Source organism: Syngnathus scovelli, chromosome 10 (genome assembly GCF_024217435.2).
Source record: "Syngnathus scovelli strain Florida chromosome 10, RoL_Ssco_1.2, whole genome shotgun sequence".
Classification (NCBI taxonomy): Eukaryota; Metazoa; Chordata; class Actinopteri; order Syngnathiformes; family Syngnathidae; genus Syngnathus; species Syngnathus scovelli.
Window position 1 is genome coordinate 3,024,245 of NC_090856.1, and position 26,928 is coordinate 3,051,172.

At 44.7% G+C, this 26,928-nt stretch overlaps 3 protein-coding genes across 3 annotated transcripts in view; 1 reads left to right on the forward strand and 2 right to left on the reverse strand.

Annotated features, from left to right (window-relative positions):
* Window positions 1–3,907: 3,907 nt before the first annotated feature.
* On the reverse strand, window positions 3,908–15,127 carry usp46 (ubiquitin specific peptidase 46). The gene is made up of 11 exons (XM_049732102.1): window positions 14,987–15,127; window positions 9,826–9,894; window positions 8,396–9,737; window positions 7,227–7,307; window positions 6,489–6,702; window positions 6,171–6,412; window positions 5,949–6,025; window positions 5,795–5,878; window positions 5,530–5,727; window positions 5,369–5,447; window positions 3,908–5,295 (listed from the first exon to the last, which is right to left on the reverse strand). The coding sequence occupies exons 3-11, from the start codon at window positions 8,429–8,431 to the stop codon at window positions 5,194–5,196; spliced, it is 1,113 nt and encodes a 370-aa protein (XP_049588059.1). The 5' UTR covers window positions 8,432–9,737; window positions 9,826–9,894; window positions 14,987–15,127; the 3' UTR covers window positions 3,908–5,193.
* rasl11b (RAS-like, family 11, member B) lies at window positions 14,367–16,165 on the forward strand. Its single transcript, XM_049732105.1, has 4 exons — window positions 14,367–14,658; window positions 14,748–14,804; window positions 14,982–15,058; window positions 15,347–16,165. Exons 1-4 carry the CDS (start codon window positions 14,544–14,546, stop codon window positions 15,818–15,820), a joined length of 723 nt encoding a protein of 240 aa, XP_049588062.1. The 5' UTR covers window positions 14,367–14,543; the 3' UTR covers window positions 15,821–16,165.
* A 903-nt stretch (window positions 16,166–17,068) lies between these two features.
* Window positions 17,069–26,928, reverse strand: part of scfd2 (sec1 family domain containing 2) — a 39,163-nt gene continuing 29,303 nt past the window's right edge. The window contains exons 7-10 of the mRNA XM_049732101.2: window positions 21,398–21,543; window positions 19,688–19,822; window positions 18,053–18,172; window positions 17,069–17,304 (exon numbers count right to left, since the gene is read on the reverse strand). Coding sequence (XP_049588058.1) covers window positions 17,212–17,304; window positions 18,053–18,172; window positions 19,688–19,822; window positions 21,398–21,543 — 494 coding nt within the window. The 3' untranslated portion in view covers window positions 17,069–17,211. The remainder of the gene's footprint in view (window positions 17,305–18,052; window positions 18,173–19,687; window positions 19,823–21,397; window positions 21,544–26,928) is intronic.

Sequence of the window (26,928 nt, forward strand, 5' to 3'; positions counted from 1 at the left end):
TAACCCTAACCCTAGCTCTAACCCTAGCACTAACCCTAGCACTAACCCTAGCTCTAACCCTAGCATTAACCCTAACCCTAGCTCTAACCCTAACCCCAACCCTAACCCTAACCCCAACCCCAACCCCAACCCCAACCCTAACCCTAGCTCTAACCCTAACCCCAACCCTAACCCTAACTCCAACCCTAGCTCTAACCCTAGCTCTAACCCTAACCCTAGCTCTAACCCTAGCACTAACCCTAACCCTAGCTCTAACCCTAACCCCAACCCTAGCTCTAACCCTAACCCCAACCCTAACCCTAACCCTAACCCCAACCCTAACCCTAGCTCTAACCCTAACCCCAACCCTAGCTCTAACCCTAGCTCTAACCCTAACCCTAGCTCTAACCCTAAACCCAACCCTAGCTCTAACCCTAACCCCAACCCTAGCTCTAACCCTAACCCTAACCCCAACCCTAGCTCTAACCCTAACCCCAACCCTAACCCTAACCCCAACCCTAGCTCTAACCCTAACCCCAACCCTAGCTCTAACCCTAGCTCTAACCCTAACCCTAGCTCTAACCCTTACCCCAACCCTAGCTCTAGCTCTTACCCTAGCTCTAACCCTAGCTCTAACCCTAACCCCAACCCTAGCTCTAACCCTAGCTCTAACCCTAACCCTAGCTCTAACCCTAGCACTGACCCTAACCCTAGCTCTAACCCTAGCACTAACCCTAGCTCTAACCCTAACCCCAACCCTAACCCCAACCCTAACCCTAGCTCTAACCCTAACCCTAACCCCAACCCTAGCTCTAACCCTAGCTCTAACCCTAGCTCTAACCCTAGCACTAACCCTAACCCTAGCTCTAACCCTAACCCCAACCCTAGCTCTAACCCTAACCCCAACCCTAACCCTAACCCCAACCCTAACCCTAGCTCTAACCCTAACCCCAACCCTAACCCCAACCCTAGCTCTAACCCTAACCCTAGCTCTAACCCTAAACCCAACCCTAGCTCTAACCCTAACCCCAACCCTAGCTCTAACCCTAACCCCAACCCTAGCTCTAACCCTAACCCCAACCCTAACCCCAACCCTAGCTCTAACCCTAACCCCAACCCTAGCTCTAACCCTAACTCTAACCCTAACCCTAGCTCTAACCCTAACCCCAACCCTAGCTCTAACCCTAACCCCAACCCTAGCTCTAACCCTAGCTCTAACCCTAACCCTAGCTCTAACCCTAACCCTAGCTCTAACCCTAGCTCTAACCCTAACCCCAACCCTAGCTCTAACCCTAACCCCAACCCTAGCTCTAACCCTAACCCTAACCCCAACCCTAGCTCTAACCCTAACCCTAACCCCAACCCTAGCTCTAACCCTAACCCCAAACCTAGCTCTAACCCTAGCTCTAACCCTAACCCTAACCCCAACCCTAGCTCTAGCTCTAGCTCTAACCCTAGCACTAACCCTAGCTCTAACCCTAATCCTACCTCTAACCCTAACCCCAACCCTAGCTCTAACCCTAACCCCAACCCTAGCTCTAACCCTAGCGCTAACCCTAGCTCTAACCCTAGCACTAACCCTAGCTCTAACCCTAACCCCAACCCTAGCTCTAACCCTAACCCCAACCCTAACACTAGCTCTAACCCCAACCCTAACCCCAACCCTAGCTCTAACCCTAGCTCTAACCCTAGCTCTAACCCTAGCACTAACCCTAGCACTAACCCTAGCTCTAACCCTAGCATTAACCCTAACCCTAGCTCTAACCCTAACCCCAACCCTAACCCTAACCCTAACCCCAACCCCAACCCTAACCCTAGCTCTAACCCTAACCCCAACCCTAACCCTAACTCCAACCCTTACCCCAACCCTAGCTCTAGCTCTTACCCTAGCTCTAACCCTAGCTCTAACCCTAACCCCAACCCTAGCTCTAACCCTAGCTCTAACCCTAACCCTAGCTCTAACCCTAGCACTAACCCTAACCCTAGCTCTAACCCTAGCACTAACCCTAGCTCTAACCCTAACCCCAACCCTAACCCCAACCCTAGCTCTAACCCTAGCTCTAACCCTAACCCTAGCTCTAACCCTAAACCCAACCCTAGCTCTAACCCTAACCCCAACCCTAGCTCTAACCCTAACCCCAACCCTAGCTCTAACCCTAACCCCAACCCTAACCCTAACCCCAACCCTAGCTCTAACCCTAACCCCAACCCTAGCTCTAACCCTAACTCTAACCCTAACCCTAGCTCTAACCCTAACCCCAACCCTAGCTCTAACCCTAACCCCAACCCTAGCTCTAACCCTAGCTCTAACCCTAACCCTAGCTCTAACCCTAACACTAGCTCTAACCCTAACCCCAACCCTAGCTCTAACCCTAACCCCAACCCTAGCTCTAACCCTAACCCTAACCCCAACCCTAGCTCTAACCCTAACCCCAAACCTAGCTCTAATCCTAGCTCTAACCCTAACCCTAACCCCAACCCTTGCTCTAGCTCTTACCCTAGCCCTAACCCTAGCTCTAACCCTAGCTCTAACCCTAGCTCTAACCCTAGCTCTAACCCTAACCCTAGCTCTAGCTCTAACCCTAACCCTAACCCTAGCTCTAACCCTAGCTCTAACCCTAACTTTAAACCTAACCCTAGCTCTTATTTTTTTGGTCGCTGGGGTGAAAGCCTAGAGCACTAACCACTACCCTATGGGAGCCTTGCTCTCAGCCCATAGAACATGTATGGTTTTATGGTTACACGAGCAACTGTGTTGCAAATTTTCTATGATAAAATTTTTTGGTCCCACTGAGATTCGAACCTGGATCGCTGGGGTGAAAGCCCAGAGCACTAACCACTACCCTATGGGAGGCTTGCTCTTAGCCCATAGAACATGTATGGTTTTATGGTTACACGAGCAACTGTGTTGCAAATTTTCTATGATAAAATTTTTTGGGTCCCACTGAGATTCGAACCTGGGTCGCTGGGGTGAAAGCCCAGAGCACTAACCACTACCCTATGGAAGCCTAGCTCTCTGTGCATGGAACATGTATGGTTATATGGTTACACAAACATCGCTCGTACAAAACAGTGCAAGCTATTGTAGACTGCTGGTTGAAATAGCCCAGTGGTTAGTGACTTGGGCTCTTGCTCGGCAAGCGCTTGGTTCGATCCCCGGTGCGAGGAAGTGCTTTTGTTGTGCAATTAACCCTTTATTTATTTATTCTCTTTTTTTTTTTAACCTTGTGTAGTGTACCTACACATATTGTTATATAAAGCAGTTAACCAAATGTCTGATTTTTATGTTTTAATTGGCGAATATAAAAACAAGGAATAAGACGCTAGACAAGTTTTAACATAAATGTTTATTAAAAATAATAATATTAAAAGCAAATTTCAAACCAGCAATCTAATGTGAAATTGCAGTAGATATATTGGATAACAATATTTAGGCGTATACACATTATTTAAAAACGACTATAAGTGTTATACAACGATACAAGTGTTTACCAGCTCAGTGGCCTAAGAGGAGAGTGTCCGCCCTGAGATTGGGAGGTGGTGGGTTCAAACCCCTGCCGAGTCATACCAGTGACTATAACAATGGTACCCATTTCTTCCCTGCTTGGCACTCAGTGTAAGGGGTTGAAATGGGGCCCCCCTGCTGCTCACGATCAGATTGAACGCCATTGCCTTCAATCAACTGAAAATATTTGTATCAATAGTTCATCCTAAAATGAATTGTTCTTGCAAAAATTCTCAGTGCTACAGTAAATAATAGTAACAATAACCTTTGTGGCGCTTGTTCCATGGTGCAGTTTCGTGTTTCAACAGCAGGTAGTACTGCTCCATCAAAAATGAGCACGTTTAAAAAAAAAAACCTTACATGGTCATTAAAAAAAAAAGCCTTACTACACAAGGTCATTGAAAGCAAAAAAACATTCACACATTTATCTTAATCTTTGTTTTTATTTAAATTCCACCCGCTATTTTGACTTGTAAATACTCCCACATAATACATTCTCAATGTTCTGACCCTACACATTCTCTCTATCCCAATTTGGAACCCTATCCTCCTCCTCCTCATCATCATGTCTTGAAGCAGCGCTCTCCTTGCTACGGTCACAGTTGCCAGTCAACAAAGTGAGTGCATAACATGACTGAAAGTGCTTTCTCCACGACTTGTCCAAGCAAGAAAAACAGCACCCTGTTTTACGCTTAACTCTTGAAGACATCCTTAAAAAAAAATAATGTTGCTGATTTTTACATACTATAGCACGCCTGTACATGTTTACTAAGAAAATAAAGGCAATTTTCATGACAAGGTCTACATCAATTTGGCACAGAGTGGAACCCCCCCCCACAAGAAACATGTATGAAAAGCTAAAAATAACTTCCTGGGGGTAAAATGGACTTAACGCAATGGCATGAACATTTACCACAAACATCATTTACATCAATAATGCAAGAACAAAGTCTGACAAGAAGAATCCAAAGAAACAATGTTAAGTTTGTAAGAAAATGGAAAGACTTAATCATGTGACAGACCAACACAACAAAAGGACTTCATCGGTGCAAAAAGTGGATGATCTTCAACTGTCCCTGGAAAAGCCTTTCGGATGAAGAAAGTCAAGTCAGCGAGTGGAAGCCAAGATGCGATTTTTTTTCAAGTACGGGTTTTGCAACCAAATATTAAATGTTCACTGAACTTGAATTCAACAGAAATTTAAAAGCCTTAGTTTCCACCAGATGTGGTATTTTACGTTTATTGATTAGCAAAAAAATAGTGTTCAAATGAGCAAAAACACATTTAAAAGTGAAGAAAAAAACTACAGTAAGGAAGCCCACTTACGTCAGACTGCTCAAACTGGAACAATGGACGTCTGCGCTAAGCACCGCAAAAACGCAAAAAAAAAAAATCTATAGTGCTGCGGTTAGTGCTAATAGTAATAAATAAGTTCAATAAATACAAGAGAAAGACTCCATCTACAGAATATGTCGTAAATGTGCTGTGCCGGCTGATCCCGTTGGTAGGTAGCTTGACAAAATTAACATATCACTTTACAAAAAATGCATAGGACTAGAGAGGAATGACAATGGGTCACTTCATACGCCAATCTCTCAGTCAAAGAGCAGGGCTAAATTTGCATAAAGTGCGCTCAGATGCAGGTGAAGTCAGTTCAAAAGTAGGGGAGGGGAGGGGAGGGGGGTGAGAAGACCAGGGGAGGACGCTGATCACTCCCTGGACTGGTAGAAGAGGATGTATCCCGACTCGGAGTTCTTGGAAATGTCTGAGGTAAGTCCGTAAAACTCTTCGATGGCGTGAGCGTCGATTTTCTGCGGGGAGGTTTTGGGCCGATGAGATAAACGTAGCGGGCGGAGCAAAGGGAAAGAAAAGAACGTTACGCACCTCCACGATGTCGTCGTCAAACAGCAGCCAGAAGGCATGGCTCTTCACGATGGTGATGTAATGCCCTCGGTTCGGACCGCTGAACACACACAACACACACACAAGCGTTCCATTTAAGCAATCGAAGGCGTCTGAGCGATAATGGAAGCGGTCCACCTCACCTTCCACAGTGGACCACCACAGCAACCAGATCATACATGCGGTCCAGGTTGACGGCGTCGCTGGACGTGTTGAAGAGGCGGAGCTCCAGGGGGAAGACTACGCGGTAGGACAGCTTGGTGTAGCGGTGCAGCTGCTCCATGTACTTGAAGCGCTTCAGGTGCAGCGCCAGAATCATGGGCAGTTTCTTCACGCACATTCTGCAATACGCACACATTTGCAGGCGTCAACTCAAGTCCAGTGTTTGGCGGCGGTGCGTTCACTGACCGTTTCTGCGCCTCCTGCTTGCTGCAGCACATCTCACAGTAGTACTTATATTCACTGCACAGCGTCTCCGTGTTGCTGAAGTCCCTGCAAAGGGGGGTGGGTGGTGGGATTGTCAATCTGACTTACTTTGGGTCATTTCTAAAAGCAAAACTACCTGAGGCAGTGCGTGATGGACGTGTTCTGCTCCACGTCCACGGAAAGGTCGAGGAAATCCTCATCTTTGCTGCTCACCTGGCAAAGACATCGAGAGAAGCTTAAAACCGAGGTGGGCAAAGTTTGGATTCCAGGGCACCTAATTTTTTAAAATATATTTATTGTCTTCTACCAATATTTCTTCATCCAGCAGTTCCTGAATCCAAATGTGGTGGCCACTCACCGTCTCGCAGTTGAGGCAGCGCGTCTCGTTGGTCAGCGTGCCTTGGAAGATGTCGTGCACCCAGGTGGGCTCTGTCTTGTTCTCGGTCGTCGTTGTCTCGGCCTCGACGGGGGGGCCGTGGTTCTTCAGGCGACCGTTCTGCTTCTCCTGCTTCTTCTCCTCCTGCAGGATGTCAGCCACCGTGTTCAGCAGGTAGTTGAGGAACTCGTGGGCGTCCTGCTGCATATAATTGTCGAAGAGGTCTGCAGAAAAATCCCGATTAAGAAACAAAATGCTTTTCAGATGTGCGCGTATACGAAGACGAGGCGGCTTCCTCACCGTTCTCCTTGCGCAGGCGCGAGATGAACTTCTTGGGTGGGATGACGCCCACTTTCTTCTTCTGCGTGGTGATGGAGTGGAAGAGGTCGGCCAGGCAGGTGAGCAGGTTCTCCTTCTTCTTCTGCTGGGCCTTGTAGGCCAGCACGTTCTCGCGAAAGGGCCGGCAGAAGTAAAGCGCCTGCAGCACCGAGTTGCAGTAGCACGTGTTGCCAAACTGCCGGGAAGGAATCCAAAGAACAACGACAGAACTTTAGATGCTCCTCTTAGAGTCATTATGTTCCGGAACAGCAAGATCAGCCCTGGCGGTGATCCAAATTGTCTATGTCTCAACTCCTTCAAGTCACATTTAATTGCACCACCTCTGACAGATGATGCGTCACTGAGTCAAGACAAGTCAAACAAAACACAATGACTGCAGCAACACTTGTCTTATACTGCCCTCTGGTGGCCACGGCACTCACATCAGAAGCAGCTTAATAGCCATTGAATTATAATTCAATGACAGACAAAGCATTTATATCTTTATATCACTGCTACTTACTGTATGTTTTGTGAATTGGAATACTGAAGAGTACTCTTAAAAATATTTTGTTTGTTGTTTTGAGGGAATTGCTTCATGGCATTTCCAATCATTTCAACGGGGAAAGATGTTTTTTCTTGCTTTGAGTTACAAAATGTTGTCATGGAACAAATTGAACTCACATCTTAAGGCACCAGCGTATTTGTGTTGATGCTTACATTGACCAGACCAAAGTAGTGCTCATTGATGGGGAACTGCTCGGGGCCGATGTCTTTCTCCAGAGCCGAGGCATTGGTGCCCTGCAAAGAAGAGACGACAAGCAAAATGAGTAAGCTTTTGTCTTGGCGGAGGTCCCGCTCAAAGTCTTTCCCACAGTGCTGTTTGTTGGGCAGCCGAAAACAGATCCGGTCTAAATTGTCTAGGTGTGTTTTACAGATGATTGCCGGGCCCGAGCGCTTATCTCGGCGCCGAGTTGGTATCTTCCCAAGCTCAAAGCGAGGCTTTGTCGTGACGACGCAGGCGACAATTTAGCCGGCGGGCGCCCTTGACAGCCACTGATGGTCGGTTCCGAGCGTCAAAACAAAGATGTTGAATGGCGCTTTGTGCCAGCGATCCAAGAAGTCATGGCATTAGCGCACTTTCATGTCAATCACTGTTTCGGGATTCATTGTTTGCTGTTCTATCAACTGCAAGAGCTTTGAGCTTCCAGTCAAGATGGAGCCTGATCGACAACTAATGGACAGACAGTACCATTACAAATTAATACATAAAATAGTGTCTGCTATTGTTTTGAATTTTATTCACAATGAATACCAACAACAAAAATCCCGATATTTGTTAAACTCTAGTTTCTTTTTTGGGGTCTTCTGGGTGATGACATGGACATTCCATTCCACCCCGAAAATCAAGTACCAAACCCCCCACCCACCCCTCGGTCCTGTCCATTTTAATATTCCACCAACATTTCTTCAATCATTCATTATATTTTTCAGCGTTTTGCTTTACAACAGGAAAATTCCTTCACCCTAAAATTAAGAACCCAGAAAATGGTATGGTCCAGAAATCTTACGTCATTCGATCACAGTGACGTCATGATGGGTTTACAGTCCGGAGGAAGCGTGAGTCCCTGAACGCGACATAAACACAGATGACTGTTCAGTGATACGCCTTTCTCTCGGTCTGTGGTGTAAACTTAACACACCCACAAGGAGTTAACTAATAAATCACACTATTATCGACACGGCAATAGCTATTATACATATCTAATGGTGCCCTGCCAGCTCCCTGAGTGTCAACTTTCGGCCACCGCACACCACAAGCCCTCGCTCGGTTCAAGACGGAAGCTACTCCGCCTTGCACCACAAACAACCAAGCACTTTGTACTCACCATATTACAAATGGAGGCGATGTTTCTGACAGTCATTTAGTTCACAGTGTCCCCCTGGCCGCCATCTTCAGGAAATAAACATGACTGACGGAGCAAACAAGGCCACACACACTGCAAGAAGCCCCGGGCGGCGTCGCAACGCAGACCCGCGGCACCATACGGGCAGCGAAGACCTCCGAGAGAGTGGAGAGGAACTTAGAGACGAAGCGGCTCCATCGTCAGAAGACATTAAAAACAAGCATAATGGTGTGGTTTGGAGAGGGAGGTTGTTAGCAAACAAACAGGGAAATGCTTCCGTGGGGACGTCATGTAGCCCCGCCCACCTGCCGCCAAACCTAATGATTGGTTCGGAGGTAAGTATTTGATTGAAAGAGAGCTACAGCCAATCACAGGGGACATGGCTGAGCTGCAACCAATCATTAGCCTCGACGTGATTTTTCGAAATGGGTACAATATTTGCTTATATTTTGTTGTTTACATTTTCAACCGTCACATTTCAAATACAAATTAGGCTGAAAATTAAATTAAAAAAATGTTTGCAATTATAGTTATTTTTACTTCATACTATTTTATTGTGTTCTAAACTCCCACGCAGACAACTCCTATGTAAAACTCACTTAAAATAAATGATCTGCAGATTCTACAATTTCAGTGAATTTGTGAAAAGTTTTCTTGGACTTTCTTCTTAACTGCTTCAAATGGGTGGGTGGTTGGTTTTTATAGAATTCTCTCTGTAGGGGTTCTCCCACCCTCAGAATGCACCATCCTGCTTTGTGCTTACATAACAACCCATCCGCAATTATCTGCTTAGCATTTAAATATGGAGCCCCCCAAATAAAGGAAAACAACAAATAATTGGGATGAAAGGCACTTCAAAAGGGAAAGGGCAGCGGAGGATGGTGAGGGCATCATGTTTGGCATGCACCTTCGTTTGCTTACATTACGTCAGCCCGTAATTGATGAGGAAACAATTGCAACTGGTGGCCTTTCAATACAAAATGTTCCACAGACTTGTTTTGCTATTTCTGTCCCTGTGTGGATGGACTGTATTAATTTGTCTGAGTCACATCGCTTTTTTTTTTTTAAACTTTGCCCTAGCTCTTTGTGTGCTTGCTTCCGGCTGATGAACACTCAGCGACATCCATGAAACCAAAATAGGCCCGGAAACCTCTCCGCTGATGGAGATAAAATCTGCACTATCTTCCTTTTTGGTGTGTGGGTACCATGGAATTTTGTTTCCACAACAAGTTCATGCCAGGTAGACGAAGCGTGGTGTCCAGGCAGGATGTTCACACTTTCACTGCACATTGAAGACCTTTTTCATGCATCATGAGCATGTTTCCTGTAAAAGCCAACGCAAAAAACTAAAGCTGTGTCATTGAAATGATCTCAAAACCCTCAAACCTTTGTGGCTACTTATGTAAACTCACGAGCAGCTGCTGTAGGCCACGACACGCCTGGACACTCACTCACAGCCATCCGCTCACAAGGCTGATGATCTGGAAGTGTTGCAAAAAATATTTACGTGAATGAAAATGAATATCATTAATTATTAACATAATTAATAGTATTAAAGGTCATTCGAGCAAATTTGTTATTTCAGACATGTATCAAATTGGGACTAATCAGTTTACAAGAAGTAGCTCTCGGTGGCCCCTGTAATAGAGGATAGATGAGGAATCATTACGACACACACATCCACACACACGCACACAAATAAGGCCTGGCATGCCTCTTGGCTTTAGTACACGGTGTTCCCAACGGTCTCAATTGGACATGTCTGAGGCAGAGGCTTCATTAAACAGATCAGCAACAGGGCGTGCTGGCAACACAGCAGATGGACATGCAGAGCTCATCATCACAAAAACACTCAGTGCAAGCAGAGGGAACACTTAGCGGTACGTTAGGTGTTTGACTGCGGTCAAGCCTCGATTGTTTGCTTCTAATTATTTTTGGATGGGCGGCAAAATGGATGTGCGAATGTGAACTAGCTACAGTGTTCTAGCCTATCGCCCAAAGTCAGCTGGGATAGCTGAATGAATGCAAATATGGATCGTAAAAATAAGATTTATTAACAAGGTTGTTTGCATAACGGCAAGTGACACACTTATTCCGACGACATAATAGCGAGACCATCGGCATTGTCATGTCGCCAATTCAGCGGCTGCCTCACAAATGCAATTGCTTCAGCTTGAGTCACGATCGCCGCTAATTGATTGATGTGGGAAGGAGGCATGCATATGGATAAAACATTGACCTACTTTCTACATAACGGTGTCAATAAAATGGGCACCTTAAAATAAATGAACTATTCTCAACAGCGGGGTCGTATTAATGATGATAGTCACGAGCAGTTAGCATGTTAAAAAAATCTTCAGGCTTCTGCTGGAAAGCCAAAAGAAATGTCAGGAAAGTCCAGTCGAACATATACGGGTCAATCAGAGGCACCTGGAAAGATCGAAGGTGTGCATTCACTCCCTTTTAGCATGAGATTGAACGTGACCCAGCCTTACCCCCAGTTTTTAGCGGGTGTGCACACTTATGCAACCGCTTTTTGTTTGTTAGTACTTCCAAGCTCTAAAAAATATATAAAGATAGGTGGATGAATGGATAGATGGATGAATGAGTCGATTGCTAGATGGATAGTAGCGAGCAACAAAGACATGAAATAATCAATACCAATTTTTTTCCCGGAAGAGATGCGCTTACTCCATCTGCAATTTGTTTTTCTGACCGAAGAGATATCCGTATTTCCTTTTAACGATGACACATCTATGGACACTCACGCAGACACACACATGGCAACGCATGCCCTCGCCTGGCCTCATCACAACAAAAGCATATGTTTTTAGGAAGGGAGCTTGTTGACCCACTTTTTCAGTCCTGGTGGACGGAACACGTAATGCGACATGTTGTTTTCGGCGTAGTGCCAGAGCACGCTGCTACCTTTACACAACCGTGGCCTTCCTCACTTTGTAATTATGCTACATTTCGACGTGAATCAAATTATTTCCCCCATTAAAATTAATTGAAATGCCAATGCTCCATCCTAAAAACTGCGATACCAGTACGAGTACTGATACCAAGCACCGATACCGCTCATAAACAGTATTTTTGAAAACTATTTTTTTTTACACGAGTTTGATTCTACTCTCTTTTCTCTATTTATGCTACTGAAGTTTTTTTGTGTTGTGATCTGTGCCAAAATAACCACTTACATTTTTATGGCCTTAAATCTGTGGTCCATAACTACCAGATAATAAAAAATAATAAAAAATAATGTTTTGGTAGCGAAGCATACATGTTCCGATTGGGATTGTACGTCAGCAACACCCCCCCAATAAGGTGCTTTCCATGTGTGCGTAAAAACCGTAAAATAAATGGCAGGAAAATGAGACTGTGGCAATTTAAGCCACTTATTAAAATATTGTTTCACAGCAAGTGTGCTACAAGCAGCAGTTTTGAAGGAGTCGGTTCAAATTGTCTGACACATGAGTCTTTCCTTTGTCCGTGCCAATTTATACGCGCAGTTTGTACATCGTACAGCACGTACCCTGTGGGAACAACGGGCTAGCACGTACGCCGGGGGCCGCGGGCACTGTAGCCCATCGCGGCGGTTTTCTTCTTCACTGCCAGATCTGAAAATGAACCTCATTGACGAGCGTAGTGGGATAAGAGCAATACAAAATAAATAAAGGCACAACATATTATTTTCACCGTCTTCTCAATTTGGTGGGGCACTCTCCCACAAATTAAATTAAATACAAAATAAATACAGAACCGACCCTAGATTGGTTATTGTTGTTAGTAATCTCGGATCATGATATTGTTATTTCCCCTGCGGCCATGTTAGACACAGATCTTAAGCAGATAAAAAAAAAATACTGTTTGCCTCTTTTGAACCCCCCCAAAGAATGGAATGCGTAACAATGATGATACTCGCGGTGTTGCATGCGTCTTGGCTCGCAAACAACTGAAAGCACTAATCGCAGGAAAAACAGCAACCGCATTACTTCAACGTCAGATATGCTTTCAGTTTGTCTCTCAACATGTACAGACAAAAAAAAACAACACAATGCCTGCGATTCATTAGAAAATGTCCTGACCCGATCACAGCCACAATTCAAAGGGCGTGATCACTTCTGCCCTAGAGGCCTGAACCTTTTGTCGGTAACGCAATTTTTTTTCCCTTTTTTGTTGCCTTGTGCAAAATTGTCATTGATCCATTGTGCATTTTCTTCCTCCCAAGTGTGACAAGAAAAAAAAACGTGTCAACAACGTGACACGACAATAATCAGGCAGTTTAAAGTCTTAAGAGCGTAAACGTACATGTCACATGCAGCGAAAGCACTCTTAGTATCTTCTGTTATTGCTGCAACACTAAATGCTTTTAATCTGGCGGGGGTGCGTACACACACACACATAAGCACACACAGGATAATGGTTCGTCCGGGCACGTGCACAACGGGGCCCAATTATCCACCGCCGTGCCAGAGATCAGCTTGCGGAATGTAAACAGCCGGCGCGACATGAATGGAGATTGAATTTGGATTGAAATATTTTTCAACTCAACTCACAACTTTGACTAAGGCTGGAATTCCTCAGGTGGGAGGAGGGCCTGTGTGTGTCAGGTCTGTGTAAAAGTACTCACAAACACACAGAAGGGCCAAGCCCTTCGTTTTATCTCCTCTGGCCGCCGTTGACTATGCAAATGGAGGAACATGTCGGCCGGTTTGCATTTCAATGCGAAGCACAACAAGCGCTATTTGCCTTTGTGTGCCCCAACAACCTTTTCATGCATTGCTCCTTGCCAATGCTAATCCGGTATTGACTTCTTGTCACTGACTTTTTCCCGATGCGCTCAATGTGAGGATATTGAAAATTGAATCCTTCCCTGACAAATAAACTACAACTAAACAATGACCAATGAATGATAAGGATCTATCGTGACCTCAGGGCTTGCCGGAGGGGGCTTGCATGCCTTGGGAAGTTCCTCACGTGTGTGTCAACAAGGACATCCTTCTGTGATTTAAAGGTAAAAAAAAACACTCCTTCATTTTTGTATTTCACTGCCTGCAAGCACCCCTAATTATCCTCACATTCCATTTGCAATGAATACCCCAACGATCCTTGACAATTGCCCTCAATCCAGATAAATACCCCCATCCAACCCCCACTTTACAAACCAGCCACATCAGTGAGTGACCTTTTAATTCTGTACTTTTAAGATTCATTACGGAATGTTCATCGAGTTCCAGAGTAAAAAAAAACATTTGTTTTCCAGTTTAATCTACATTACATATCAAATATATTTTAAGAAAATTAGGGTATAATTACGTTTAATTACAAATTGCTCTGCAAATCACTTTTTTAGCACTGGAAAAGGTCACAAGCTAAACGTATTCTGAAGATGGATGGCATGCCAAGATAAGACACTGGTAGTTTGACCTTTGGAGGCCGCTCGCTGTCATCGGCACGCTTATCAGAATGACATACCGAAGCGGAATCGGTGCCAGCCTGGCATGCCAACACGGGAACGAATGTGTGAAAGATGGACGACTACGACCTAGCAGCAGGAGGCTAAATGCCAGCCGGGAAAGTGGGACACAAATATGTCAAGTCATGTTTACATGTTGCCAGCTGTCAAGCCTGTCGGAATATTCTTTGATTTTAAACAGTTTATTCAATTGAGGTTTTAATTGCAAAAAGATAACGAATACATTAAAAATTCAGAAATGTATGACATCCACTTTCCGTTCTACATGAAAAACTCATGCAAGGGAACAAGTTTTGCTCGTGAAAGCCAATGTCAAGGTTGTTTTTTTTGTAAGGACGTTTCTATCCTGAGCTGCCACCTGTTCTTGCAGAAATTGGGCTTTTGAGTCGACTTGTGGGCGGAGCCAACACCAGACGCAACTTCTACCGTCAGCCAATCAGGATGAGGCACACTGCCTGCCCTATAAAAGACGCCGGCTCTCCCAAGGAGCTCAGTCAAGTCAGCTTAGAGACTTTTCTGCACCTATTAATCGACAACTCGTTAATATTTAAAAGAATCTCACTGCAATAAGCTATTTTGCTACGAGAATTAAAAAACTTGGACGGCGAATCTTCAGTGACGAAAAGAGGACAACAACAGCGGGAAACCAAAATGCGTTTAATCCACAACATGACGACCATCGCGGAGTGCGCAACCCCGGACGACTCGCTCCCTAACCGGGCTATTAAAATAGCCGTGATAGGTGCAGGCGGAGTGGGCAAAACCGGTAAGAAACTGAAACGACAAAGCTGCAAATGGAAACATTTTCCTGCGTGTCCAGTGATGTTAAATTGCTATTTTTTTGTTCATTTTCAGCGCTCGTTGTGCGGTTCCTGACGAGGCGATTCATCGGAGACTACGAGAGGAATTCTGGTGAGTTCACGAGCACTAACTTTGAGTCGGACATTTGGATACTCTCGAGTATTATTACCATTTTACACAATTGGCGTTTCTTTTTAATCTAATTTCTGTTTTAATGTATTGTAGTCACATATTTTAACGAAAAATTATTTAGTATTTTATAATTAACTTTTGTGTGTTTGCTTGCAGGTAACCTGTATTCCAGAGAGGTCCAAGTAGATGGAGAGCAAGTCAGCCTCCAGGTTCAAGACACGCCTGGTGCAGAGGTAACAGCTCTCCCTTTTTCTTCCCTTCTCTGTGATGAAGTTATCTGATACTATTTCAATGGCCAAGCCTTCAAGCAGTATGTTCTGAGAGAGAAAAATGAGAGTGGAAGACTCACAGGTTGATCTGTGAAACTAAATGTAACCTGGGTTGTTTGCAAAAGTTTTTAAAAATTAATGAAATATCTACTCTTGACAGGGAAATAGAATGTTAAGGCAGAAAGATTCAATTATTCTCTTTATAATGTCTGTGAGAGGTGGAAGCTAACCTTTTGTGTTTTTGTTTTCCAGATGAACGACAATAGCGTAGTTCTCCCCAACCACGTTTCGTGCTCCCTGCAGTGGGCCGATGCCGTGGTGCTGGTGTACTCCGTCACAGACCGCCACAGCTTCGATCTGGTGCCGCAGCTGCATCAAAGAGTATCGCGGTGCGCTATTCGTGGCGGGGGACCGCCCGTGGTCCTGCTGGCCAACAAGGCGGACCTGCTCCACCTGCGCCGTGTGGAATCCCAGGAGGGCCCCCTGCTGGCCGCTGATCTGGGCTGCGCCTTTTACGAGGTGTCGGCCAGCGAGGACTATGATCAGGTGCACGGTGCCTTCCACAGACTGTGCTGCCAACTGGCCAAGCAGCGGCCGGCGCTACCATCATCACCGCCCCCTGCACCTGCTGAGAAAAAACGCCCCAAGTCGCCCAACATGCAGGACCTGAAAAGGCGCTTTAAGCAGGCGCTCTCCGCCAAAGTCCGTACCGTCACATCCGTGTGAGACCTTCGTCCTCTTTGGAATTTTTATTTTGTTCTTGGAGAAGTTGCTTCTCAAATCACATCCAGAGGAGGGTAACCATGAAGAGCGTGAGAGGCTCTCCTTTTGCCTCTTGAATGATGGACGGATGTTCCTCCAGACCGCTCCGCCCGCCACAGCTCACGCACGAGGCAGGACACAAGATGGAGAGGTGTAGCACGGTGGCAGTTATCACTGATTGCACTTTAAACACTGTGGGCTCAACAGCCAAATTTGTTTTTGTTTGTTTTTTGCTGCTTGTTGGTGATGGTGGTATTTATTTGTTGACGATTCACACGGTTTGTTTTCACAATAAAACAATGAAGCCCATTTTGTCATTGTTCTTTACACAGTTAAAACCAGGGTAACATTTATAAAACTATTGAAGTTGTTTCTTATTTACGGTCTCATTGAGCTAAAAAAAGGCAACAAAAGAAAATACCACATAAAATGCATGGAATTACAATTGCACTTTTACTATTTGCATCATTATTTTATTGCAATTTACTTGGAATATATTAAAGAATAGGTAAAAATGAAAGAAAGTAATTTTTAAATATATTTCAAAACATGCCCCAATCCTCAAAATTTCACAAAAAGTATTCTTCCATTTTCTACACCGCTTCTTCTCACCGGGATAAAAATAAAAGATTGGTCTAAAATGTACATTAAAAACTACACATCATTTCTGCACATTTAGAACGGTTTGCCAATTAACATCTGAAAATACTGCAAGGTTAATGTTTGAGCCTATGATCTATTTGGTGCGTGGAGGGTAGTTACGCAATTTTCAAATCCCATAACCCACAGAGAAGCTATTTTGTTTGCATTTAGTCTCGGCATACCGCACAACGTCCTTGTGCTCATTAGTGATGGAATAGCATTGCGCTAGCGCTGAAAAGCAGGCAGCCACGAGGCTACATCAGATGTAAATTCCACAACGCTGACCTTACTTTATGAAAAGCATCCGCGGAGCGAGACGAGCGCACATGAATGCAGGTAACTTGTGACGACATCATGAGTGGGCTAACAAGCCTTTGCTGAAGGACAACAAGACTTATTCAGATTTTATACGCCACAAAAGTAGATTTGAAAGCAGAGATGTGTTTTAAAAGAAAATGCTGCGACGCTGATAGTTTATTTATTACTTCTTTCGTCTTAGTGTGTTAATGCTAATGCTAATGACGAGGCCTTCCTCAATTGGCACCTTTCCCTCGAATAAGCTCTCTGGACTTTCAATGGCACACACAGCATGCTTGTTGATTTAAATAATATCCCATGGTTATGAAAAGGTTTAATCAATAATAATTACACTTTATGTACAATCTGTGTTTTTCTTTAATTACAGTGTGTGTGAGTACTTTTTGGTTGCGGCCTCACACTCCGATGTCAGGTGTCAGTCTTTGGGTGGCGAAGAGGAGCTCGGGAATGTCGGTGGGCCTCAGCAGCCTGGTGGACAGGACCAAAACCTGTGGCGGAAATCACATTTTCTGTCTAATGTTCAAGTGTGCCAAAAAAAACAAAAAAAAAGTCTGCTAGACGGCAGAAGTTGGCTTTTCATATTGGGTCAGTTTGTACGGTCGCTTTGCAAAGGTTCTGGTAACAACGCTGATGTCATTTGCTTTGAAATGAAACACGGAGTCGCTTTCTGCTGCGAGCTCACGTCCTTTTAAGGACAGCTCGCTTGATGCCTTTTTTTTTTAAGTTTTTTTTTTCAACTGCTACAAAATGAAAAGAAAATGAATGTTTCATAATTTACGACTCTTTTAGATTGTTTTTTTTTTTTTTTTTTGTAGCCTGATCCGGAAGCTTTGATGGCAGCAGGTTGGTGTTGTCACAGTGGAAGTGGCATCTACTATCCATATTTCCCAGTCATGACCCCAAAGCCAACAAGTTCAACCCGGCCCCGGCATCCATCCTATCATCCGTTGTCATGTGCCCATACGCTACTTTGGCTCATTCGCGCCGCACTGGCAGACATGTGATGGCGGGATACCGACCCATCTGTGTATTGAGGGCAATGCTCTGTGTGCATATTCACGTGTTTTTGCTCAGCAAACTGGGCCACCAGCAGGGGGTTACGACAAACCTGCAAAAATGACTTTAAATATGCTAATGTGAAGACCTTTATTGCCGTGGGGCCAGTAAAGGTCGATGCTTAGACTAAAAAGACTAAAATGAAGAGAAATTTATTGGTCTTGAGCGTGGCACACTCACCTGACTTCCAGGTTTCAAAGTCGCGACAGTTTCCTTGACAAGGCGGAGCTCTGAGGGTGTGACTCCGCCCACGAGGAAGAGGAACAGCAGCGGGTTGTCGCTGGGATGCGGGCGGCTCACCTGGGAGGGGGGACATTTATTTTTTATGTCAGCGTCTTAAAGTTTTTATGTCAAAAGTCATCTAAATTTCTAAGCAAATCACAAAGTGTTGAAGTAGAAGAGAACCAGCTGGGGGTCCACACTCGCCCCCCCCCCCTCCCATGCTTATGCAATTCAGGGTGGATTTGAAAGGGCTCGCTTATTGTCAAGTGCGGATGCCCCACGAGGTGGCAAACAAAGCCTTTTCTTCACACCCTGGCGTCATGACACGTGGATGTCTCATATGACACACACACATGCACACACACATGCGAAGAGGCTTTCACACACATTCAACGACACTGGATGAGACGGCAATTGAAGATGCATTTCTAACAGCGGGGTGGGCGGCCCGCCGTGCGGGTCGGGCCTGATTGGCCGAGGCGGCGAGGGCGTCGGTACACGTGAGGCGGCAGATGAGTCGACATGTTGACGTTCAGGTTCACACTCTCTCTCTCTCTTGCTTTGTGTGTGCGCGGTCAGAGGCCGCTCGGCGGCACGCAGCATCCATGTGCGCTAAGTGCGACCATGTGCTAGGCCATGGGACTCCGCAGGGGGGCGGAGCTTAGAGGAGGACAGTTTTTTTTTATAGTCACGCGGAGTAGACTATTTTACTTTCCATTCTTTGCAATGGGAAAAAAATGAAATGAGTTGAATCCTATGATTCGCTTCATAGATGGAAAGGGTTATGTCAGCATCAGACGAGCACAGAACATTCTCTGGCTTTAAGAAAATTACCCTTTTCGAACTAAATTTTCTGTCTTTTCTGTCATTTTTTCTTCCATTTGTGCATTTTTATCAAATACTACTTCATTTTTAGATATGAATGGGATCTGAGACGGAAAACTTTTCCCACGACGGTGCTTCGATAGCGTAAACTGCCCGAAAGTTCAGCCGGTTTGAGTCGGTCCAAGTCGCTTATTAATTTGCCCAAAATCAGGACACCGTTATGCAAGCGCTCTAATTCGTCCTCCCTGAGAGTAATCATCACTTTAAGCAGGCCCAGATGTGGGATAAACATGCCGCGGACGGGTATTTATTTCCCGGCGGGCCGCAGCTACATGTGTATTGCACGAAAACATCGGTGGCAAGAGAAAAAAAAAATATTAACACAACCCACAAGTTGAGGTTTGCGCGTCTCCCACAGAGGAGCTCGACAAACCGCCAAAGAAAAGCAGGATTAGTCGACGAGGTGATGGACAGTGACTCTTAGCGGAAAGTTTGTCGGGATTTTTCAAAGTGGAACACGGTATTTGTGTATTTTAATCTTTAGATCGCATAACTATTAAAATGAGGTTTTTAATTAGCTCTTTAGGTATCTTTTTGCATAATATTTGACATTTTTAAAGCAGACAAAATGTGATTATTTTGTCCTTAAGATCAATTTCAACAGCTAAAATGGTTGCATCAAAGTAAAATGGTGGACGTTTTGAGACTTCATGATGGACGCATCTACCAAATGTCATGAAGTAAAACGGTCTGCACGTAATGTCTGACCTTCATGAACATGCTGAAGCCCGTCTTCAGGAGGTCCGTGAGGCCCCCGGACATGTGCTCTATGTCAGGACATTCGTGCTTGTCGGGATGGAAGACTTCTTGCAGGATCTGTCGCAGCAAAGGTCGATAGGTAGCCTGTAAAAAGGAGACAATGAAAACACAATGAGTCGTAAATTTCAAATATCTCATCAAATTTCTGCAGGAAAGGCCTTATGCGACATACAAAACAAATTTCCGGAGCACCATCTGATATTCTTAAAAGGGAATTCAGCTCCAACCCAAGAACTCCACCATTTATAGCCTCAAAGCTAACAGGGTGACTATTCCAGACGTCTTTTTTACGATAACATCGGACGCAGTTTGAGATTCTCGCAAAGATGGAATCTTAGAATAATCAGTCGGATGACACAACATTTTTGTGAACGTCATTGACCGTGGTTTAAATCAGTCTTGGAAAAGCTGACGACTGCTAACTCATGAATCTGTGAATGATATGTAGTTGGCTAGGAGTTAGCTTCTGTTAGCATCCTGACTTTAGAGTGGACAACCACGTATGTTTTTGGAATCTGGGAGGAAGCCGGAGTACCCGAAAGAAACCCACGCAGGCAAGGGGAGTACATGAAAACTGAAGCCCGGAATCAAACCCACAACCTCCGCACTGCGAGGCGGATGTGCTAACCAGTCGACCGCCCGTGACTCACCATATCAACTAGAATTTAGCAACATTACAAAATGGGTCAACATGCTCCATCTGAGTGGGCGGTAAACAAAACAACACTGACACCACAACATCTGTCTCACTTGACTAACATCGCCGGGGGAGAAAAAAAAAAAAAAAAAAAAAACACCTACGGAAAAACATACCCACTGAATTATCATGAATGTCAAACCCGCTTCCGTTAGCAGGCACGTGTGCGCACATGCCCCCGTATCGCTTTTCCTCCCAAGTGGGATTTTCTTGGCGTGGCGAGGATTGATTAGCAAAATTAATTCGACAAAAACAGCACATTACATGAATACAACGGGACAGAAAAACATGTTAGGGAATGGAATGTTCTAGCAGAATGAGCACCACGGTTGACATAAAGACAAACTAGAACTTGGCTATGGTTAGCGGCTGTTAGCATAATGAGTAATTGGAGCCTGAATGTCGTTTAAATTGTATTAACATATAGTTATCCAAAGAAAAGATTTTTTTGTAATCATTTTGAAAACACTTGCTAGCTCATTTTGTTTGTGTGAAAGCTATTTGGGGGAAAGTTTAGGGCTCCAAACTAATAAGAATTCCTAAGTCATGGAGGTTAGCGAAGTTACTGTAAGTTAGCGCTCATGTAGCTAGCGTCCGTTAGCATAAAGTCCATCTGGCAATTTTGAGTTAAAACGAGGACAAACAGAAGCCTGGATACAGTTAGTTTGTGTATCTAGCATTTACATAAGCTGTGACTCAACATTTATCTCCGTCTACAAGTTTGTGGAGGCCATCCTTCACATTGCAAGACAGCTTTTGTTTGCTACACTTTTACAATTTTCACGTATGAACAGCCAACCCCCCACGGTTACATAATATAATAAGATAGCTTGATAAAGACCAGGAGGCTGTGGAAGTAATTCAAGCAGGAAATAGTGGTATTAAAAAGGTATAATTAAAGTGTGCTTTCTGACTAGAATGTTCCATGGCGCCCTTATTTGGATGGTGACGCAGGCTGGTACCTGGTGGACTCCATCGCTTGGCGTGTAGACGCGACGTAATTGCTTGAGGTGGTCTCGGGCGTGGCTCAGCCTGCCCAGGGTCTCGAACATACGTTCTAATGCGGAATGGACCCGCTCGGTGCTCGGCTCCTCCTCTTCTGTACAGCCTGGCAAAGCAGAACATTTTTAATCATTTATTTGCATAATAATAGTTAAAAAAGGGAAAGGAATAGGTATATTTTGAGTTTTAATTACAATTTTTTTGTATTTCCAGGAAAAATATTTTTGAGAAAAAAAGTTGGGACAGAGTTGTATAATTTCCAGGTTGCTGAGGTTTTACTTGTTCTTCAAATTGCAGGCCGCAGGTCGCCTTGTCTTTGGCGCGTAAGCAAAAGTACCACCTGTGTTGCGTGCTTCTTTGCAAACTGGCACAAAAAAAAAAAAAAAAAAGCCAACGCATGCAAGAAAACACTGGCAAAAAAAAAAGGACAAAACACTTCACCCTAAAACTAATTATAGGAGTAAAAAGACTTTCTTCCCAAAAGAACATCTAAAGATAGGAAGCTGATGTTTTGCAAAGACATAAAAATATGCACTGGTATAAATTTTGATTAAGGGTAACATTTTTTGTAGCGAGTAATTAAACGTGTGTTGCAGTTCTTTCTATACGACATCAGTAAAAAGCGGCACGCCGCAACTGTGTCAGCAGGTAGTCAGCATGGCTCGCAACCAACGCCAACGCTGACGACTGCCAGCGGCGCACAAAGGCGCATTGTGCGCTGCCAGGTGCCTCACGAAACGCAAACATGGCTCATTATACGCCTCTTTAGTACCAGATTAATTCTTCTGCGGAATCAGCGTGGGTGAAATAAAAGCAACAGAAAAAAAAACAGCAATTTTGAGGTAAATGGGTTGATTTTTTTTTTTGCCACTCTTTCACCATCATCCACCATTAAACCTAAATTAAATTGGGGCTCCCCATGATCTCACATGTTAAACATGTCTTCAGACATTTCTATATACAGTATGGAGCACGCGGAGATAAAATCTCAGACGCCGGTAGATCACAGAAACCCCCTCGCACGATGTAACGATAACTTTTCCCAACTCTAAAAGGGTGACCTGCTTCCCAAACGCTTTGTCGGATTTTATTTGGCCGACTCCATCCGTCAACGTCGGCGCGCTTACATAATGCACGGGCGGATTTGTTAGTCTTTAATCTGGGAACTTTGTTCCCTCGCCTGCCTGCTATGTTGCAGATGATATCCGAAATCAAGGGGGACAGGCTTTGTTTTGAGCGTCTGCCCGTCTGCAGGAATGCGGCGTCTGGCAGCTATCCCCGACGCCTGGAAGTTAAACGCTCGTCCGGGGACAAAGCGAAGGGCGAGACCGTGTCGAGCGTTCGGATATGGGTCTTATCTTCAAGCATTTGCGCTAATCCAAGCGTCCTAAAATAAGAGCGGGATTGGCACCTGGGCCTTTCCCGAAGTTGGACTGACTCGCCTCCAGGTCGCAGTTGAAATGAGCGCGTGGTATGTCGAGGGTTTGCCATCTGTTTGACGGTTTCACAAACCAGCTAATGGAATAAGCAATAAGACGTTGGCATGTGAGCAGGAGGCGTTTGATCACCTGCCAATGCTAACTCAGCGTAAGCTGCGTTCACGGCGGCGGCGACCGAGCCCGACGGAGGCCGCCCAGGTGGCGATACGGAGGTGCCGCAGCTTGGCTCGTGGCCCCCGAAACACCTGCGGATCGACTCATCTCCGCTCCATCCACCGTGTCGGGCCAAACCCGCACGCCTCTTCTGATGACTCTCACGCGAGTTGTGGATTGAAGGCGTGTCAAACGTATAGGCGGAATTTGACGGGAAATCGCAATTGCGCGAACGCTCCTCAATACGCCCCCAATCATCCAGAACCTTCTTCAACCGGCGTGCTCTCACGCGACCTTGTCATGACTCACCCGGGCAGCCATCTGCTTGTTCGGAAAATTAAAGGATGCACTTATCAAGCGGCATTGAAGGATAAAGCTCAGAGTGGTGAGTCACTGTTCCTTTGTGCGGACAAAGAGATAACTCAGAAAGATAATTTGATTTTAAAATGAGTCCAAATGCAAAAAACTGTCTTGGCTGTTGTGGTGGCACAAAATGGGTCCTCGTTTATATTTTTTCAAAACAACCGCAGTTGTTATTTTTACGTGAAATCTTTTGTGTTAATCCGAAGCATGCTAGGTTGTTAGCCGTCATCCGGCAACATTAAACATCCATTTAGTGAGTAATTACATATACAAGAAAGAAAGACATCAAAGTCGGAAGGAAGTAATAAGTCATTACGGCCGTAGTTTGGTCGGCCATGTGGCCTGCGGAATGAAAACAGTACGTTTCCTCAACAACCGGCCAAACAATACAGCCAAACTCTTGCCGCCGCCGCACTTATCAGCGGAATGTATTTATTATAAATATGCCTGCCTATTTCGAGGCACGATCAAAATGGCTCCCCTGGGGGAAAGAATGTGGGTACGTGATTCAGGGAGGAAACTATTTATGAGGCTTCTTATCAACCTTACGAAAATTACGACGGTGGATACGGCCGCTGTCGAGCTTTTCCATCATGTGATGTTCCACTTCCACATGGTACTGACATGAGGATGATGTAACCGAAGTGTGCTTATGTCATTCTTTATTCTGCCTCGGCGACTTCGGTTTCCAGTTGTGAGCTACTTGGCTGGCATTGTCTATTGCGCTAGGTAGAATGCTAACATGCTAGCTTTAACGCCGCACTGGGTAGTTTTTGGACCAACATGCATGTGTGGCGGTAGTTATTTCACCAAATTTGGGTTACTTTTGACCCAGCGGTTTTAAGAGTGTGATAAGATGGCGAGTTCATTTAACTCGTATGCTAAATGCTAATAGTAAGAATTTACTGGTGTACTTAATGAAGTGTCTCTTAGAAAACGACACTGCATTCATTCAAGGTTGAGCTGAATTGGGTTTGCTCGTCTCTGTGGGAATTTAAAAAAAAAAAAAAGAAAAAACATTTTTCTTGTCCCAGAGTTGCATTTTTTGCAGGAATGAAACGGCGACGGCTGAAAAACGAGATCCCTCATGACTCGTCTTTCACCTCCACCTTGGCCAGTTTGTGTGTGTGTGTGTTGAGGTGCATACTTTCATGGCCGATCAGTGAAATCTAGCACTCTCGGGCCCACAGACTGAAAAAGGGAGTAGAAATTAGAACTTTGCACGCAATTCAATTTGAGACACACGCGAGACGAGAAGGTGGGTGTATTATGGGATGTAAAACAAACCTCCTTTTGGCACACCGGGCCTGTCTGTACAGTGTGTCGGACGTCCTGCTTTGGCTTTCAGCAGTTATGTAAGCGCCATGATCAGCACATTCACTTGAGGAAAAAAAGCAGTCGTTAAAAAAAAAAAAGACATGCTGTCGTCTGCTTAAAAGCATAAATGTCACTACATCAATAAAAAGTAGCAGTGGTCTTGAAAAAGTATTTGCACTCTTTTCAAATTTGTACGTTTTATTGTCTGAAAATGTGACGAAATTGGAGCTCGGCCTTGGAGGGTTCCTGGTAAGACGGGAGCTTTAGAAAAACACAGCGGCCTGATCAGAAATAGTCTTTTTGGGGCCTGACTTAACCTAAATGATTCATTGGCTGTTTCATCCAATCAAAAGGTTGCATAAGCCATGTCTTTGTTCAGCAAGTCTTACACAACCACAAAAGTATTCTCCTGCTTGAAAACAGCCTTGTCTGTCAAAAGAGTCCAATCGCAGCCTTCTTCTGTCACAATCATTCTGTTCAATATTTTTTTTTTTTGTCATGAATGACCTTGCTGGCATATGGTGTGCATCAATCGTCAATTGTTTGTTACACAATCATAGCGGGCGTGTGTGTGTGTGTGTGTGTGAGAAAGAATGTCATTAGCCTAGTGATGATTGAATGAGTGTGCCAGGTCACCTTTATTATTATGATGATTATTTGCTGATTTATGCTGAGAGCAGATCAACAAGTGGTGCATGAGTGCGCCTCCTAGCTGATCACAACTGAAAACAAAAACTGCTGAGGTCCTTGCTAAATGAACCAAGACGTCAACGACAGTGGATAAAAAGGTAATCAATGAACCAAAGGAGGACAGTACTGCCCTCCAGCGGCGCATTGATGGCATTACACCCAGAAGTCCGCCTTGTAAATTGTATCCAAAGCGCCCTCTGCTCGTCAAACGGAGACAAAAGTCAGCTGTGGCAAACTAAATTTAAAATTAGCATGATTGCATATAAGCAAAAATGTCAAAAAAATATAGATACAAATTAATTTAAAAAAAATCAATTAAAATGATCTAGAGCTGGGCTGGGTAAATTTCGTGCTTATCTAGAGCTGGGCCGGGTAAATTTCGTGCTTATTTCTATCTATCTATCTATCTATCTATCTATCTATCTATCTATCTATCTATCTATCTATCTATCTATCTATCTATCTATCTATCTATCTATCTATCTATCTATCTATCTATGTGTATGCTTAAAAGTTTAGTGTTCTGTTTTAATTATCACTTGGACAGAGTGGGCGGGAGGTGTGTGTGTGTGTGTTCGCAAGGTTTTATTTTGACCGTCCGGGAAGCAGACGGGCCTCTGCTCTGCTGTGTTTGTTTTCCCAAGTAGAAACATGTGAACATGTGTTTGTTGCTCACTGGGCTTGAGTTACACACGTGTGATCAGTCGGGCGCGCGCACACGCACACACACAAACACAACAACGCGCAGTGCTTTGACAGATGCAGTTACTAACACGTCCGCTAGGGGGCACTGTTAGATAAGCCTGCAGCGCACAGCATGTAACACGTACCCCCATCAATTGAATTCGGGCCCCCAACTCTCCAACCTATCAAAAACAGACCTCTCTGCCAGAAGGACCGAGGAGCTGTTTTTTCACGCTCTCCTGAGGAGGATAAGCATCTTTTTTTTTTTTTTCTCGCAGCGGCCCAGATGTGAGGCACCAAACCTGGTTGAATAAAAAACAGTCACTTTCCCTCCCTCCTCTTGCTCTCCAACTATACTCTCCATTTTTTACCACAAAGTGTCCAAGTTTGAAAGTGAATATTGTCCTCCGCCCTTCCTCCAAAGCTGGCCCGAGTCTCCTTTTTCTTTTCTCGCTGTGGCGGGTTCCACTTTCCAAATAAATCCTTTCAAACGTGCAACACATGCGATGGGGAACAAAAAGGAACAAAGTGAGACATAATGGCGAAAAAAAAAAAAAAAAAAAACGCTAGCAGACACGTCACACAGTCCCGATGACCCAGAAAACAGAGACACATATTTAGCCTCGTCCACTTTGTTCTATATCTTATTATTCTCGTAAATTCTTCGTCAGTGCGTGTGTGACATGTTAGCGCACATTTGTTACGGCACATCTGGATGGAGTGAGGGCGTGGTGGCTCGCATGACTCAAATCCATACGATGAAGAAACATTTTGTGAGGAACAAGGCAGAATGTTTTATAGCGCGTCCAGCCAGGATAACCAACACAAGTTGCTGCGAAGTGAAT

Coding starts and splice junctions, on each gene's coding strand:
- usp46 (XM_049732102.1), bottom strand. CDS start 8,431: ATGACTGTCAGAAACATCGCCTCCATTTGTAATATG. Junction 5,879..5,948: donor TCCATCACGCACTGCCTCAG/GTAGTTTTGCTT, acceptor CCCCCTTTGCAG/GGACTTCAGCAACACGGAGA. Junction 5,728..5,794: donor AAGCAGGAGGCGCAGAAACG/GTCAGTGAACGC, acceptor TGCGTATTGCAG/AATGTGCGTGAAGAAACTGC.
- rasl11b (XM_049732105.1), top strand. CDS start 14,544: ATGCGTTTAATCCACAACATGACGACCATCGCGGAGTGCGCAACCCCG. Junction 14,805..14,981: donor AGACTACGAGAGGAATTCTG/GTGAGTTCACGA, acceptor GTTTGCTTGCAG/GTAACCTGTATTCCAGAGAG. Junction 15,059..15,346: donor AAGACACGCCTGGTGCAGAG/GTAACAGCTCTC, acceptor TTTGTTTTCCAG/ATGAACGACAATAGCGTAGT.